The sequence below is a fragment of the Dreissena polymorpha genome, chromosome 5 (genome assembly GCF_020536995.1).
Source record: "Dreissena polymorpha isolate Duluth1 chromosome 5, UMN_Dpol_1.0, whole genome shotgun sequence".
Taxonomy (NCBI): domain Eukaryota; kingdom Metazoa; phylum Mollusca; class Bivalvia; order Myida; family Dreissenidae; genus Dreissena; species Dreissena polymorpha.
Window position 1 is genome coordinate 65164993 of NC_068359.1, and position 18064 is coordinate 65183056.

General features: G+C 35.8%; 1 protein-coding gene across 3 annotated transcripts in view; it reads left to right on the forward strand.

Moving 5' to 3' along the window:
- LOC127881822 (phosphatidylinositol 4,5-bisphosphate 3-kinase catalytic subunit alpha isoform-like) overlaps positions 1-18064 on the forward strand; it is a 66438-nt gene that overhangs the window by 7991 nt on the left and 40383 nt on the right. The window contains exons 1-4 of one of the 3 annotated variants that reach the window (XM_052429961.1): positions 7707-7900; positions 11068-11709; positions 14028-14275; positions 15228-15434. In XM_052429961.1, coding sequence (XP_052285921.1) covers positions 11612-11709; positions 14028-14275; positions 15228-15434 — 553 coding nt within the window. In that variant the 5' untranslated portion in view covers positions 7707-7900; positions 11068-11611. Of the gene's footprint in view, positions 1-7706; positions 7901-9464; positions 9622-11067; positions 11710-14027; positions 14276-15227; positions 15435-18064 lie in introns of those variants that run through there. The other 2 variants (XM_052429960.1, XM_052429959.1) reach the window with 2 other exon arrangements.

The following is an 18064-nucleotide window of genomic DNA, read 5'->3' on the forward strand; positions in this document are numbered from 1 at the left end:
TGGAATGGGGCCAATATTCGGACCTGTGGCATAGGGCGGAAAAGACCTGCAACCAATTTCATTATGAAGGGATTTCACAACTCAAATTCAGGATTCAGAAAATCACTGTCATCATCTGTAAATATGTATGTCGGTCGATATGCATGTAAATATTATCACACATTTTTAAGAAGAAAACGAATTAAAACTAACACACAATAAAATTTGATCTTATTTGCACATCCAAATTTTTACACAATTTATATTTAATCCCGGGAACCCCTTGAGTCTATTTATAGAATTGTCAATCGTTGGCCCAAAATTTTGAAAATCAATAGGAAATCAACTGTTTGATTCAGAGGATATAGGTCAATTAATCCATGTACCTGTATTAATAATAAAAGATAAGACTTTGTTTGTAAATGACAATGTTTGCTTGCTTGTTTTATGATGAGTTCAGTAACTGTATGTTTTTCTCTTTCATTAAAGGGACCTTTTCACAGATTTTGGCTTGTATTGAAGTTTGACACTGTATGCTTTATATTGATAAATGCAAACATGGTATCTTAAAAGCTCCAGTAAAAAACAAGAATAAAATTAAAGAAAGAAAAAACAGTAACCCTCAACTGGGCTGGAACCAATGACCTCTGGAGTAAAAGTCTATCACTTAGACAACTAGGCTATCCATACTCACACAATGAGAGAATAATTTTTTACTTCATATAAGCAATCATCGTAGTATCACACAATACAACAACAACAGAACTCTCCAAATTGTTCAATCGTTTCGCGTTGCAACGCTTTATATTTTTCAGGTTTTTAGAGTGTAAACAGATGCATATAATAGATATTTTAGAGGATTGTAAATGTTATGTTTGACTGTTTCCTCAAAAATACCATAACTAAAAGGAAAATTTGCGAATCTGAAACCTTTTTTTATTTTTTTTTCAATTTACCAAAACGTGAAAAGGCCCCTTTATTTTTTTTTAATTGATGCATAGAATTGTTTTTACGCATCATGAACATGTGCATATTTAACCCTTTGCATGCTGGGAAATTTGTCGTCTGCTAAAATGTCGTCTGCAGAATTTCTAAAAATAGCATTTTCTTCTATTTTTTCAAAGAATACTATCAGAATAGCAAACAGTTTGGATCCTGATGAGATGCCACGTTCTGTGGCGTCTCATCTGGATCCAAACTGTTTGCAAAGGCCTTTAAAATTCGGTTCCCGCACTGAAAGGGTTAGGAGATAAGAACCATGCATTCATTGGAAAGTAGCTGTGAAATTTTCCTTGTTAACAGCCAAGGTTGCATTATTGCAATGTACCGTATTTGACCATTATATACCAGGCATCAATGTATAAACCAACCTAAGGTTATTTAAAGCAAAAATGGAGAAAAAATATTTCAAGACAAGAAAACCTGCAAATCGCACCGAAAATGGCCTGCACTTTTACATGTATAGTGTAATCATTAATTAGAGTTTTTTTAACGTTTTTTGTTTACAGGGAAGGAAGTGTTAATATGCTTTAGAGCATGGGTTGCAAAGCACTATATTTTAGAAAATTCTTAAAATTATTCTCTTTAGAAAATGGGGGCCCTGAAAAGGGCTGTTGTTGTCATTGTGTTGGTATGGTCGTTGTGTACACTGGTCATCTATTGATGTCTGAGACTTCGAAAACTTGGATATCTTCATCATAAGTTGTCCCTGTAAAAAAACTTCTAAATCTGTCATCCCAGTTGGTGTTTCCTTGCAATAGCATTCTAGTAAAATAAAATCCTCTTCATCTGTCGGGTTGCCAGATGGCTTTTTGCCAGGTCTTTCTTTCTGTCCCGTAGAGGATGGTCAAGTTACAGCATTTTTTGAATGCCTTAAAAATTATGTTTGGGTCAAGCTCTCGTGACGCGTCAACTACCGATTTTCATATTTTCTCCAAATCCAGCTTTCCCATCCGCACAGTTGCTGTGTAGCAGTGGTCACCCGTGCTGTACAACTGTTGATTTGAAGCTAGAATTTGTTAATGTTAAAAGTTTTGACAATATTATGCATGAACAGCACAATTTCAACTAGGATTATATCTCTTAAGTAACTGGCAATATATTTTCGTGGAGGAGTGGAATGTAGGGACCATTTAGTGTAGTAAGTTGTTATAACAAAGACAACAAACTGCAATCAATTACTAAAATTATCAATTAATAGTGAGACAGGGTTGTTCACACACAACTGATTCCCAGCCTTTCCCATCTTCTGTGCCTTGGGGCCTCAAAACGTGCATTGTGTAAACAATTACGGGTAATCTAGTTTTACTATTCCCCCTTCAAAGAAGAGGGGGTATATTGTTTTGCACATGTTGATCGGTCGGTTCGTCGGTCGGTCAGTCCGTCCACCAGATGGTTTCCGTATGATAACTCAAGAACGCTTAGGCCTAGGATCATGAAACTTCATTGGTATATTGATCATGACTGGCAGATGACCCCTTTTGATTTTCAGGTCACTAGGTGAAAGGTCAAGGTCACAGTGACTCGAAACAGGAAAATGGTTTCCTGATGATAACTCAAGAATAATTAGGCCTAGGATCATGAAACTTCATATGTACATTCAGATGATGACTGGAAGATGACCCCTATTGAATTTCAGGTCACTAGGTCAAAGGTCAAGGTCACAGTGACTCAAAACAGTAAAATGGTTTCCAGATGATAACTCAAGAATGCTTATGCCTAGGATCATGAAACTTCATAGGAACATTGATCATGACTGGCAGATGACCCCTATTGATTTCAGGTCACTAGGTCAAAGGTCAAGGTCACAGTGACTCGAAACAGTAAAACGGTTTCCGGATGATAACACAAGAATGCTTACGCCTAGGATCATGAAAATTCATAGGTACATTGATTATGACTGGCAGATGACCCCTATTAATTTTCAGGTCACTAGGTCAAAGGTCAAGGTCACAGTGACTCGAAACAGTAAAATGGTTTCCTGATGATAACTCAAGAATAATGAGGCCTAGGGTCATGAAACTTCATAGGTACATTGATGATGACTGGCAGATGATCCCTATTGAATTTCAGTTCACTAGGTCAAAGGTCAAGGTCACAGTGACAAAAAACGTATTCACACAATGGCTGCCACTACAACTGACAGACCATATGGGGGGCATGCATGTTTTACAAACAGCAAATGTTGTGATTAGAGACAGTGTAGCAAAACCTAATTTACCAAAAATATCCGTAAATATCACCCTGACACGATGGGGTTGATTCAGAGTAATACTTATTCAACTATTACAACACACAAAGACTGTTACAGTTATCCAAAATAAATTATTTTGGACTGGTTTGTTTTTGTCAATGTATGCAAGCAGAATGATGATTGTACATTTTTGGATGCGCCAGACATTCTGATCTCGTGAAACGAACCACTTGAATTTAAATAATTCAAGCATCATTTTTAAGGAGTTCAATGGACTCCCTTGACACAAAAACAAGGAGTCTTCTTCTAAATTCCTGAAGTCTCATACTACAAGACTCCCGTTGGTGTCAAACACTGGTAAAATGAAGTCATCACATATACCTCCAATGGTTGATGACTAACCATATTTTACCATGCATAGCACGCAGTTTTTTACCTTCAAATTTCAAAATAAGAATTCAGTGCGCGTAATACATTGACACAACGCTTTCCTGGTTGCTAAATTGCAAAAAATCCATTTTGTAATCGTAAATCTTCACAATTGCCGCCATTTTTTTTATTGCAGAAAACTACACCCTATAGACTGAAGGGGCTGTTGTCGAAACAACAAAAAGCAGGAAAGGGTAGGAATGAACGGGGTAGTAACAGTTTTGACAAAAATTAAAAGATGAACAAATGTCTTTGTTGGTGTTTTCACACTTCTTCATTGATTGTTCATTAAAAAAATCGAGGTATATCCCCGCATTGTCGCGGTATTGATTGTTAAAGTTTTTGTCGTCATAAAAACTTGTTGATTTACAATGCAAAACGTCTTATTTGAACTGACGCTAACTATTTCAATCATATGTCTCAACTTCGCTTTTTCTTTATTTTGATAGTTTAATCCAAAGTTTAATGTTAGCAATTCCAAAAATTTGCACTCTATGTGAATTGACAGTTTCACATCATAAAAGGAAAGCCGCTTCCTGTCTGAAGCAATAAAGTGACAAGTTTCTCGCCGACAAAACCACTATTATTTAATTGGATGATTGCCATTGAGGAACAAACACACGATTGGTTCGGCATGTTGATTGCTAGACAAAGGAAGCCAATTTTGTCGGCGAGAAACTTGTCGCTTTATTGCTTCAGACAGGAAGCGGCTTTCCTTTGATGACGTCAAACTGTCAATTCACATAGAGTGCAAATTTTCGGAAATGCTAACATTAAACTTTGGATTAAATTATCAAAATAAAGCAAAAGCGAAGTTGAGAAATACTTATTGAAATAATTAGCCTTAGTTCAAATAAGACGTTTTGCGTTGTAAATCAACGAGTTTTCATGACAACTAAAACTTTAACAAACAATACCGCGGCGCACAGGGATCGAAATACCTCGATTTTTTTTAATGAACAATCAATGAAGAAGTGTGAAAACACCAACAAAGACATTTTTTTCATCTTTTAATTTTTGTCAAAACTATTACTACCCCGTTCATTCCTAACCTTTCCCGCTATTTGTTGTTTCGACAACGGCCCCTTCAGTCTATAACATTATAGGGTGTAGTTTTTTTGCAATAACAAAAATGGCGGCAATTGTGAAGATTTACGATTACGAAATGGATTTTTTGCAATTTAGCAACCAGGAAAGCGTTGTGTCAATGTATTACGCGCACTGAATTTTTATTTTGAAATTTGAAGGTAAAAAACTGCGCGCTATGCATGGTAAAATACGGTAATCTTAAAATTTTTCGAAAATATAGTGCTATGCAACCCATGCTCCTGGTCGTATAAACGCTCCCTACTTTTAAACAAAAAATTAAGCGCCCAAAATACTAGAATTAAATGATTGCGCAATATAAGAATGGCAGCCATTTTCGGCCCAATTTTTAGGTTTTTGGTCTTAAATTCTTTTTTCTCCATTTTGGCTTTAAAATATCGCATGCGCGTTATATATGGGAGCGTGCTTTAAATAATAAAATACGGTAATATGTTTGAATTCTTAAATCTACTGTTGACATCTTACTTACAATTTCAACATACCAAGTTCAGTGGGTTTTTTCATTCAAATTTGGGTGCGGTGGGGGGACCCATTCCCAATGGAAAAAAGTATCTATTTTTCCCAAATGAAACCTTAAAATTCCCAATTAAAGGTTTCCAAAAAAAGAATATTTTTTTAATAAGTAAATTTTTTATTGAAGTCCAGCTCTAGAAGTTGAACCTTGGAAAACATCATATTGAAATCACTTTTATTATCAATTTCAAAGTATTTGTAAGCATAAAATCAACAACATCAATTTCCCACATTTAGCCAAAAGAACGAGATATTTCCCAATTCAAACCTGAGACTGGGCCCCATGCCCAAAATGGTGAAAAACAACAACTGAAGTTATGCTAAACCTCAGACATAATGTATTCAAGTATCAGTAACCACACCTGTTTGGATGTTTTGATGTTTGATTCATGTGGAAACTTAAAATATGTAAATTACTGTATGTTTAACATACAATGTATACTGTGGTAAAATTTCATCATTGGTTGGTTAAGAATGGGCTTGGCTAACATTCTGTCAATGTTTTTCTTTGTTTATATGAAATATCAATAAAAAGAGTCTTAGCAAATATCTGATAAATATCACAGGAAGGGCTTGCTTTGAGAGTGTTTCACAGCAGATGTGGGAGTAAGGTTTTTAAGTTTGATATATAATTCATTTAATTATGCCTAGTGGACTCTCCAATCTTTCTAAATTGGATCAACTTATTTCCAAAATAAGGGATGTCTTATATATTTATTTCTATATTTAGAATATTTCTTACAGAAATTCCTTAAAGCAAACAGCGCAGACCCTGATGAGACGCCGCATCATGCGGCATCTCATCTGAGTCTACGCTGTTTGCCAAGGCCTTTTTTCTAGACGCTAGGCATAAATGGGTTAATATATGGACTGTGCTCTGTGAAAAGGGTGTTTAATGCATGTGCTTAAAGTGCCCTCCTAGATTAGACTGTGCAATTGTATTTTTGTTTCAAGAAAGTATCTTCTTAGCAAAAATCTAGTTTAGGTGGAAAGTGTCGTCCCAGATTAGCCTGTGCAGACTGCACTGGCTAATCTGGAACGACACTTAAGGCACATGCATTAAATCCCTTTTCCACAGAGCACAGCCCATATATTGCATTTCAGGTTTTTTTTGGCCCGATTTTATAGCCGAAATTCGGCTATGTTCCCAATCCCAAAAAGTATACTTTTTCCCCAAAATGTGGCAAAAAATTCCCAATTTCCAAAAAAAATATTTTTTTTTTTTTTTTTTTAGAAAGAAGTCTAATGGGTATTTTATCTCAATTTCAATTCAATTACATCTACCAAAGTATTATATGATTTTGTTCTTTTAATTTGAATGATTATAAAGAGTTATATCAAATTTAGTATTTCCCTACTCAGTGGACTTTTCACGTGGAAAAAAAGGCTAATGAATTTATTTTCCCAATTTCATGAAAATGCCGATAAAATTCCTAATTCCAAAGCCATGGGCTATCTTCCCAAAAAGTGGAGAAAAAACCCTGCATTTCATATTTCAAGAGTGAAATACCTTAAGCTTAATTTACCAATAATTAATTCCATTTTGAATTGAAGAACATAACTCTTAAAATATCTTAGTGTGGAAAAACAAATTATCTTAAAAAGTGTTTATCGGTTTACATATGACACTTGTTGCAGACCTATGCATTTGGCAACCGGCTTGATTTTTTAAAATGTCATATGTCATTTATAAATTTCTACATTATGTGTCAAATAAAACTGCGCCCCTCGCCACAAAATTTAGTGCCTCATGTAAGTTATTACTATTAATATCAAAATGTAGAGAACATTTTTATGATGAGTTAAGAAAAATATTCTCAAAACATGAACATTAATATTTAAATGCATTAATCGTGATCTAACTAACTCTTGTTTATCATTGTTCTATTTGTCAACATGTTGTTTGTTATGACTGCGGATTATGCATTCATGTCAGGGTTACAAGCAACGTATATTGAATTTATCCTTCATTTAGAGCAATGTGCACTCTTATTTATTAAAACAAACAAGTTATGAGCTCTAAGGAAGCTACTGGTATATATCTTTAACATTTTAAGTGCTGGAACCGAATTTTGAAGGCCTTTGCAAACAGTTTGGATCCAGATGAAACGCCACAGAACATGGCGTCTCATCAGGATCCAAACTGTTTGCTATTCTGATAGTATTCTTTGAAAAAAATCGAAGAAAATGCTAATTTATGAAATTCAGCAGACGACATTTTAGCAGACGACAAATTTCCGAGCATGCAAAGGGTTAACATGAAGTGTAGCATCCACAAGAGTGTCACACTTGATTTATTATATAGTGGGATTTTTGAGTTACAAGACTGTATATACTTATAGTGTGGTAAGTTGAAACTGACTAATTCTCATGCTGTTTGCATCTGCTCATGCCGTGTAATTTATGTAATTAGTAATTAATTACCATTTACTTCAATTTACCACAATACAAAACAGGAAGTGTTCACTAAGTAGGAAAGGCTGAGCAATGGTGACATTCATATTAAGAGGTTTACAAACATTGTGATAATGAACATTATTTAAATTTGTGACCAAAAGCAGTTGTTTAGGTATGGTGTAAATAAGTGTCCATTTAGAAATCTTCAATGTACTACCGATAATAAATTTAAGTGTACAAAAAGTGAATTGTGCTGGAATTTTCAAATAATAGTTTATGAAGGTAAATGTACAAAGTTATAATTTGAGTCTGACCTGGAAAACTGGGCGTAATGTATGTGCGTATATTGTAGTCCCAGATTAGTGTGTGCAATCTGCACGTGCTACTCAATGATGACGCTTACTGCCTACACTGGTTTTTCTTAATTAAGAAAAGGCTTCCTATAAACAAACAAGTCATTACAAGCGGAAAGTTTTGTGCAGTGTGCACAGGCTAATCTTTGATTATGCTTTACACACATGCATAAGGCCAGTTTCCTCAGAACAAGGCTCATTTATCAGAGGTGTCAAAGTTCAGGATTATTCCTGAAATCAGGATTTTGGCCCTTAAGGACCAATTTTTATATTGATATAAATCAGAGGATTGGTTCTGGAATTTTAATATTATTGTCACAAAATGTCATCTTAAACACAAATTATTTTACTTTGACATATTGTTTACAACGTTATAAACAATAGTTCACAAAGTTACATGAATTATTAACCCTTTTTTGCTCTGGTCCCCAAACGATAGGCTTATTTTCAGGTTTTTAGATTTTGGCCAATTGACACCCCTGTTTATTTGTTATTCTCATGATGATTGATATACATAAATAGACATCTACAAATCTATATTAACCCTGCTATAAAGTGATAATTGCTAGTAAAATTTGTAGGTTTTGATTCTGCTGCTTGACGACTACTAGTGCTGGAGCAATATACCGGTATATCGGTATATATCGCAATCCGCATATTGTATTGCGATATGATTTTCATCATACCGGTACGTAAAATGTTTTAGTCATTGATATGATGTGCAAAAGGCATAATTTAGTCACAATTGTTGAAGGTCAAGGTTATATGCCAAGGTCAGAAGTTTGACCTTTATTATTTTGTCATGTCTATATATCTTGTACCCATTTAAGGGTTTCCATGAAACTTGGCTACAATGTTGAGTTCATTGAGACGCTGTGCAGAAGGCATGAGTCTGTCACTGGGGTAAAAGGTCAAAGTCATAAAGGTCATACGTCTTGTTGAAAAGTTTTAGCATTTTTTACTGCCCATTTCATATCACCTTTACCTTTTGCTGACTTTAGCAAACTTAGCCCTAATGTTTGTATATTTTGGATCATTTGCTGAAGGCACAGAAGACATGAGTTCATCACTTGGCTCAAAATCAAGTTTACAACTACATGTATAAGGTCAATACAATCTCATGAGGGGGGTATGGCTGTCAGGAGGGGGGGGGGACTAACAATGATGATGTTTAACAATGCTTTTTGGCTTTAACAAAGTCAATATTTATTGTCAATAAGAAGATTTGTCAAATGTTACAAACTAAGCCACATGCAAATTTTGAGTAATTATTTGTTGTCAAATAACAACAAGAACTCCCTTCTTTGTAAGTACATGTACATTTTTGCAGAGCTTAGCAAACAAGGATGTGGAATTTTCTGTTCAAGGCTATACTATCAGGATATAATAATGTTATTTAGCATATCATGAATTGTCAAGTGTTACCAGGAAGTTTGTGATTTAACATTTATCTGTTGTGTATTCTTAGTGCTTATCTTTGTTTGCTAAATATAAATTGACGCACTGAACAAATAAATTATTAATCCTCCTTTGATCAGAATTCAAGTTTAGAATAGATACAAATATAATGTTCTGAATTACAAGTGGTTGGAAAATACAAATTTTCAAAATAAGGATTAAATATCTTAGCCTGTTAGTACATGTAACATGGTAAGCAAGTTTGAAATGGAAAAAGAAATTCTGAATTTGTACATTTGTACTTGCAAACCATGTATCAGACAAGTGAGTGAAAATAATTTGTATACCCTTAAAGTGATCTTTTCACGCTTTGGTAAATTGACAAAATTGAAAAAAGTTGTTTCAGATTCGCAAATTTTCGTTTTAGTTATGATATTTGTGAGGAAACAGTAATACCGAACATTTACCATGGTCTAATATAGCCATTATATGCATCTTTTGACGATTTTAAAACCTAAAAATTATAAAGCGTTGCAACGCGAAACGATTGAATAATTTGGAGAGTTCTGTTTTTGTCGTTAAATTCTGTGAAACTACGAAGATTGCTTATATAATGTATAAAATACTTCAAGTAAGTGTACTCGGCGGAATAGCTCAGTAGGCTAAAGCGTTTTTACTTCAGGACTCTGGCAGGACTCCAGGGGTCACTGGTTCGAAACCTGGTCCGGGCAATGTTCTTTTCCTTTTTTTAATTTTATTCTTGATTTTTTACTGGAGCTTTTACGATCCAATGTTGACATTTATGGATATAAAGCATTTAATGAATAAGTTAAAAAATGCCAAAATCTGTGAAAAGGCACCTTTAAAGGGTGACATAATTTTATTCATTAGTTAAAAACTGGACATCAATTTCAAGCCAAATGCAACTTTGGAGTTAGGGCATTTGAAGTTTGCCCTTTGTTGTACATGTATTAATTTAAAAAAACAAGTAGCATCTTGGAACCTGATAATTTGGTAGATCACATGTACATGTGTATGGTATGTGCAGTGCTCAAGAACTATGATTCTTGCTCCTATCATACGATTAAAAGTTAAACAAGGTATTAATATGAAACTTAATTTGTATTGTAGGGAATTCAGATTTATGGAATATGCAGTGCATAAAAACCATAACTCTTCCTCACTTGTTGTTATAGTTATTGCTCTTAATTAATGTGTGATCTTAAAAATATGTCTGAAGCATATGTTGAAAATTAAAAGAGGTATTACTTGAAACTTTATATTAATTATGAGTATGCACAGTACATAACAAGTTAAACTACAGTATATATTAAAACTATGTCTTCAACTTTGTATTATCCTTTGTTATTTTGTGCAAGTTGGTTTTGTCCTGAGCGGAAAGATTAGAGGTATCAAATTAATACTTTAGCATTAGATTAAATTGATCGTATGTGCTGTGCATGCATTAACAAAATCTTTTGCTCTCCTTAAGTTTAAGAGTTATTGCCCTTTGTTAATTTGTGTACTTTGTTGTTGATAAAAATTCACACGATGACTGTTCACCCAACCATCATTTCTTTTTCAGATGTGTTTAGCAGGGGCATCATAATTATGGGCACATTTCTTGATTAGCCTAGATATGAATCACTCTTATTTTAAACTAATAAACATTTGTTCTTCTGAATTCTTTGCTTCCAGGTTCATGCATGATGCGCTGTTCTTGAAGACTCTCAGTCCAGTGAGGGGTGTATAGCTATTAAAGGAAGCAGCATACTCGTTACAAACTGGTCACATGGGATCCTTAAAGGACAGGCCTCAAGGAGAGGCAACATAACAAAGACAAAGGATGGTAGATCTTCATACTGAGACGTCTATAGGTCCTTAACACAGTGACACAAGCCTTGAAAACCCAGAAGTGTATTTGGTCCATAAGTTACAGTGACAAAGGATTTGAAAACTGAAAGTGTACTAGGTCTTTAACAGCGACACAAGCCTTGAAATCCAGAAGTGAATAAGATTTATAAAAGTGACACAAACCCTAAAACCAGGAAACGTGAAAAGTTGTTACGTTGTCACAAGGTGCCAGTTCCTTAAACTGGGAAAGTGTACTTGCTTCGATAAAGTTACACATGAAAGTCTGTCAGTGCGGTCACCAGGTTTGAAGCCCTTGATAATCACCGGAAGCTAAATTAATAAAAAAGTTTAGTAGTGTTCAGAGGAACTTGTAGTCACTTGAGGTGAGATGCCGCCCAGTTCCGGAGAGCTATGGGGCCACCATCTGATGCCCCAGCAGATCTTTGTGGACTGCCTCATGCCCACAGGTCTTATCATTCCACTGAGGTGAGTAAGACTTTGTCTCTTCAAGCATGAGAAAGGTCCCCTTTTCAGCTTATTTCTTCACTGATCAAAATGTTATATGGTTAACCTGCAGTTTATATTCACTCTCGTTATAATTGCTTCTCTGTTTTTGCATCCCTTTTTAAGGATCCACTGAGTTATTGGGCTTTTGTATGCAGATGAAAATGTTTAACCTAATATAGTTCCCTGCCGTACTGATGCTCACATGAAAAAAAAGTTTATTCTAGTGATTTTATTTTTGAAATACGCAGAGGCCCCTAATCTAGAGCTCTGATTATGAGATGGATTTTTGCTCACAAGAACCACATCTAAATGCCTTACTTGAAGATGAAAAGTTAAAATGCATTGACCTCCAAGGCTCTATGTGTGTAAGTATGTGGAGCAGTGTTTTTAGCTCACCTGATTGCTAGGTGAGCTTTTCTGACCTGTCTTTGTCCGTCGTACGTCAGTCCGTCCGTCTGTCCGTCAGTTAACATTTGCTCGTAAACGCTCTAGAGGCCACATTTGTTGTCACATCTTCATGAAACTTGGTCAGAAGCTTTGCCCCAATAAAATCTTGGCCGAGTTCGAAACTGGGTTGTGCCGGGTCAAAAACTAGGTCACTAGGTCAAAAAAAAGAAAAAACTTGTAAACACTGTAGAAGTCACATTTCATGCCCAATCTTCATGTTACTTTGTCAAAATGTTTGTCTTAATAATATGTTAGTTGAGTTCAAAAGTGGTTCCGGTCTGTTGAAAAACATGGCCGCCATTGGGTGGGGCAGTTTTCCTTATTTGGCTATAGAGAAACCTTGTAAACACTGTAGAAGTCACACTTTTTGCCCAATCATCATGAAAGGTGGTCAAAACATTGGTTTTATTGATATCTGGGACAAGTTCGAAAATGGTATAGATCAGTGAAAAAACATGGCCGCTAGTGGGCGGGGCATTTTTCTCTAGAAGTATAATAATATAGTGAAAATATATGAACACTCTAGAAGTCACATTTTAGGCCCAATTTTCATATAATTTGGTCAGAACATTTGTTTCCTTGATATGAGAGTTGAGTTCGAAAATGAAACCGGTTAGTTCAAAAACATGGCTGCCAGGGGGGGGGGGGGGCAGTTTTCCTTATTCGGCTATAGAGAAACCTTGTAAACACTCTAGAATTTACAATTTTTGCCCAATCATCATTAAAGTTGGTCAAAACATTAGTTTTATTGATATCTCGGACGAGTTCAAAAACGGTCCAGATCGGTGAAAAAAGCCAGTTGGCGGGGCATTTTTCTCTATATGTATATAGTAAAAACATGTGAACACTCTAGAAGTCACATTTTTGGCCCAATTTTTCATGAAATTTGGTCAGAACATTTGTTTCTATGATATTAGATTTGAGTTCGAAAATGGTTCTGGTCAGTTGAATAACATGGCCAGCTGGGGGGGGGGGGGAGTTTTCTTATATTTATATAAAAGCTTGTTAACACTCTACAAGTCACATTTTTTGCCCAATCATCATGAAACTTGGTGAAAAGATTGGTTTTATATATATCAAATAATTAATTATTGCCCTTATATTGTCCAAATTTGCATTATATTGTAAAAAATCCTTGTAAACACTCGTAGAGGTCACAATTTAGTTTCAGATTTTATGAATCTTGGTCATAATATTTATTTTTGTAAGCAAAGTTTGATGTTTGGTAAGGGGGGTCAACTCAAAATATAGGCCACCAGGTCAAATCTTACAAAAACATAATCAAACCATATGCCAGAGTTTTGGTTCAATAATGATGAAACTTGACCAGGATGTTTGTCTGGACAATATCTAGGTCAAGTTTGATGTTTGGTAAAGATTGAATGAACTGACTCCTCTCAGGTGAGTGAACTAGGGCCATCTTGGCCCTCTTGTTTTGTTTGATTAAAATCGGTATTCAGCCCCATTCCCAACGGAAACAAGTATATATTTTTCCTAAATGGGACCTAAAAATTCCCAATTGAAAATGTTTAAAAGTTTTTTATATATTTTTTTTAGATTTCAACATTTTGTTTATCTCCCATTCAGAATTAATATAAGTTCAATCTTAGTAAAAATAATACTTCTTTCCATCCTCAATTTTAAACCTTTTTTAGCACAACAGTAACAACACTTATATCCCAATTTTAGTCAAAGCGCCACAAATTTTCCCAATTCATAGGGACCTGGCCCCGTTCCTAAAATGGTTAAAAAACAAACTGTGGGGATTATAATCACTCTCAGTCATTAATTGCTTTCAATATGGAATGGTTAATCACAGAAACTTCATACTCGATCTTCTGCCTTTCCAGGTGCAATCGAGATGCCACAATGGAAAAAATTAAGTCCGATCTTTGGATGGAAGCAAAGAAATATCCCTTGTTTCACAAACTTACGGATCCATCATCTTACATATTTGTCGGCATCACCCAAGATGCAGCGCGAGAGGAATTCTATGACGAAACTCGCCGCCTTTGTGATTTGCGTCTCTTTCAACCTATTTTGAAGGTTGTTGAGCCAAAAGGGAACCGTGAGGAGAAAATGCAGAATTATGAAATTGGTAATTCATTTGATATTAAGGGCCTTGTCTCAAAGAAAAAATAACACTTTTATTTTAGAATTTGATTCAATTTTTTAATTATTTTTCTTTAACTTATGATTATTTTATAAGCTGACCAGAGCATGGAGTGCTCATGGTGCGCTATTGTGAGCTATTATTGCTGGTGGTTCTCTGGCGGCATGCAGTGTCTTTTGCCAACAATGTGCTACAAATCAATTTTTATGAAACTTGGTCCGAACAATTGTCCTTATAATACATGTATCTTGGCCTACCATAGTCTGAACATGGGTTCTCTGAAGCGGTCAAAAGTCATAGTACAGCTTAAAAATTACTGTCTCTGCAATAATCTTTCCATATTTTCATGGATTTTAAATGACTCAGACGCAAAACTTTATGACATGATAAATTGATTAGTCTCTCTATTAAAATGGTCAACGTCGCACTTAAGAGATCTTTCTAAGTTCAAATATGGCCATAAATGAGTTTGTTGGGACTTCAATGTTTGTCATTCATCTTAATCACTTCATATTAACTCTTTCCCACTAAGAAGCAAGGTGAAAATGGCTTTTGCAACCAGCATAAAACCAGAACAGCCTGCGTGTAACTTAACAACTTGAATATAGTAAGAAAGGTCTTAAATTAATGTAATCTACTGAGGACTACAAATGCGTGAAAATAGGTATCTTAATGGTAAAGAGTTAAGATAGGTTACCACAGATGACAAGGAAACAGCATTTCATGTGCAATAAACATCTTCCTTCCTCAATGTCATCACGTGCAATAAACAGCTTCCTACATCAATGTCACACTTTGAGGTCAATAGTCAAATTTTGCAATAACACAGATAGAAAATTCCTTTCACTGCCAAAACTTAGCCATAATTGCATATTGAAACTGAAAAATCTGTTTTAAAAACAGTTCTTGCTCATGCTCATAATCAAAATGCTTCCAGGCACAGCTATCGGCATTTCTGTGAATGAGTTCAATGAAATGAAGGACCTAGAAGTTATGACGTTCCGACGCAACATTCTCAAAATCTGTCAGGAGGCGTTCGAGGAAAGACGTCGGGACGGCAAGCACAGTTTGGCCCTGTACTTATATCCCCCTGATGTCGAGTCTTCTGCTAAACTGCCCTCACATCTAGAGGAAAAACTACAAGGTAAGAAGGAATGGGTTAGAGTTTTGCAGTAGCTTATTGTTAATCAGGTTTTCCGATTGGTGAATGTCGGCGGGCGGGTTGGCGGAACAAGCTTGTCCGGGCCATAATTTTGTCGTAAATTGTGAGATTTTAAAATCATTTTGCACATTTGTTCATCATCATTAGACGGTGTGTTGTGCGAAAGAATTACGTCGATATCTCCAAGGTCACACTTTGAGTTCAAAGGTAAAAAATGGCCATGAATGAGCTTTGCATTCCCTCTCGAATGGTCGAGATCGGTGAAAAAACATGGCCACCAGTGGGCGAAGCATTTTTCTCTATATGTATATAGTAGCAGTTTTCCCTATATATGTATATTTTAGCAGTTTTCCCTATTTGGCTATAGAGAAACCTTGTAAACACTCTAGAAGTCACAATTTTTGCCCAATCATCATGAAAGTTGGTCAAAACATTGGTTTTATTAATATCTAGGACGAGTTTGAAAATGGTTGGGATCAGTGAAAAAACATGGCTGCCAGTGGGCGGGGCATTTTTCTCTATATGTATATAGTGAAAACATGTGAACACAGTAGAAGTCACATTTTTGGCCCCATTTTCATGAAATTTGCTCAGAACATTTGTTTCCTTGATACAAGAGTTGAGTTAAAAAATGGTTCCGGTCAGTTGAATAACATGGCTGCTGGGAGGGGGGCAGTTTTCTCGTTATGCCCCCCCCCCCCTTTTGAAGAAGAGGAGGTATATTGTTTTGCTCATGTCGGTCCATCCGTCCACCAGATGATTTCCGGATGATAATTCAAGAGCGCTTATGCCAAGGATCATGAAACTTCATAGGTACATTGGTCACTAGGTCAAAGGTCAAGGTCACGATGACCCGAAATAGTATAATGGTTTCCGGATGATGACTCAAGAACACTTATGACTAGGATCATGAAACTTCATAGATACATTGATCATGACTCGCAGTAACCCCTATTGATTTTCAGGTCACTAGGTCAAAGGTCAAGGTCATGGTGACCCAAAGCAGTAAAATTGTTTCCGGATGATAACTCAAGAACGCTTATGCCTAGGATCATGAAACTTCATAGATACATTGATCATGACTCGCAGATAACCACTATAGACTTTCAGGTCACTAGGTCAAAGGTCAAGGTCACGATGACCTGAAATAGTAGAATGGTTTCTGAGTGATAACTCAAGAACGCTAAGGCCTAGGATCATGAAACTTCATAGGTACATTGATCATGACTTGAGATGACCCCTATTGATTTTCAGGTCACTAGGTTAAAGGTAAAGGTCACGGTGACCCGAAATAGTAAAATGGTTTCCAGATGATGACTCAAGAACGCTTATGCCTAGGATCATGAAACTTCATAGGTACATTGATCATGACTCGAAGATGACCCCCATTGATTTTAATAGCTTAATTACGTTACCTGCTATCTAATTGCTACTTACTCCTAAGGATCGTAAGTAGCAATTAGATAGCAGGTAAGTAATAACTAATTAAAATAAATTTTACTATACAAATTTGTTTTCAGGTCACTAGGTCAAAGGTCAAGGTCACGGTGACCTGAAATAGTTAAATGGTTTCTGGATGATAACTCAAGAACGCTTATGCCTAGGATCATGAAACTTCATAGGTACAATGATCATGACTCACAGATGACCACTATTGATTTTCAGGTCACTAGGTCAAAGGTCAAGGTCATGTTGACCTGAAATAGTAAAATGGTTTCTGGATGATAACTCAAGAACGCTTATGCCTAGGATCATGAAACTTCATAGGTACAATGATCATGACTCACAGATGACCACTATTGATTTTCAGGTCACTAGGTCAAAGGTCAAGGTCACGTTGACCTGAAATAGTAAAATGGTTTCTGGATGATAACTCAAGAACGCTTATGCCTAGGTTCATGAAACTTCATAGGTATATTGATCATGACTCGCAGATGACCCCTATTGATTATCAGGTCACTAGGTCAAAGGTCAAGGTCACAGTGCCAAAAAACGTATTCACACAATGGCTGTCAAGGTCACGGTGACTCAACTTAGAAAAATGGTTTCCGGATGATAACTCAAGAATGCTTACACCTAGGATCATGAAACTTCATACATGACTCGCAGATGAAATAATGACGAAACTTGACCAGGATGTTTGTCTGGACAATATCTAGGTCAAGTTTGACATTTGGTAAAGATTAAATGAACCGACTCCGCTCAGGTGAGCAAACTAGGGCCATCTTGGCCATCTTGTTTTTTCAAATTGAAAACTTTGTTTTGTGACAATTTGTTCCCTTGTTTTATTTGTAAACTCGAAAAAATGACTGCTAGCAGATTATACCATGAAATAAATGGACTCCACTATAAATTAGTCATCATATTGTCAGAATCAGCTAGTTAAAACTTGTCCATTAAGCAGGTTAACTGCTAATTTGTCACTTGGTTATTCATGCCAGTGACAATATAGACATCATGGACAATACATACCACTAACAATTTATATCACCACCCCTGTATGGTATTTTCACCACTCCTGTATGGTATTTTCACCAACCCTTATATGGCATTTTCACCACCCCTGTATTGTATTTTCAACATCCCCGTATGTTTTTTTCACCACCCAGTAT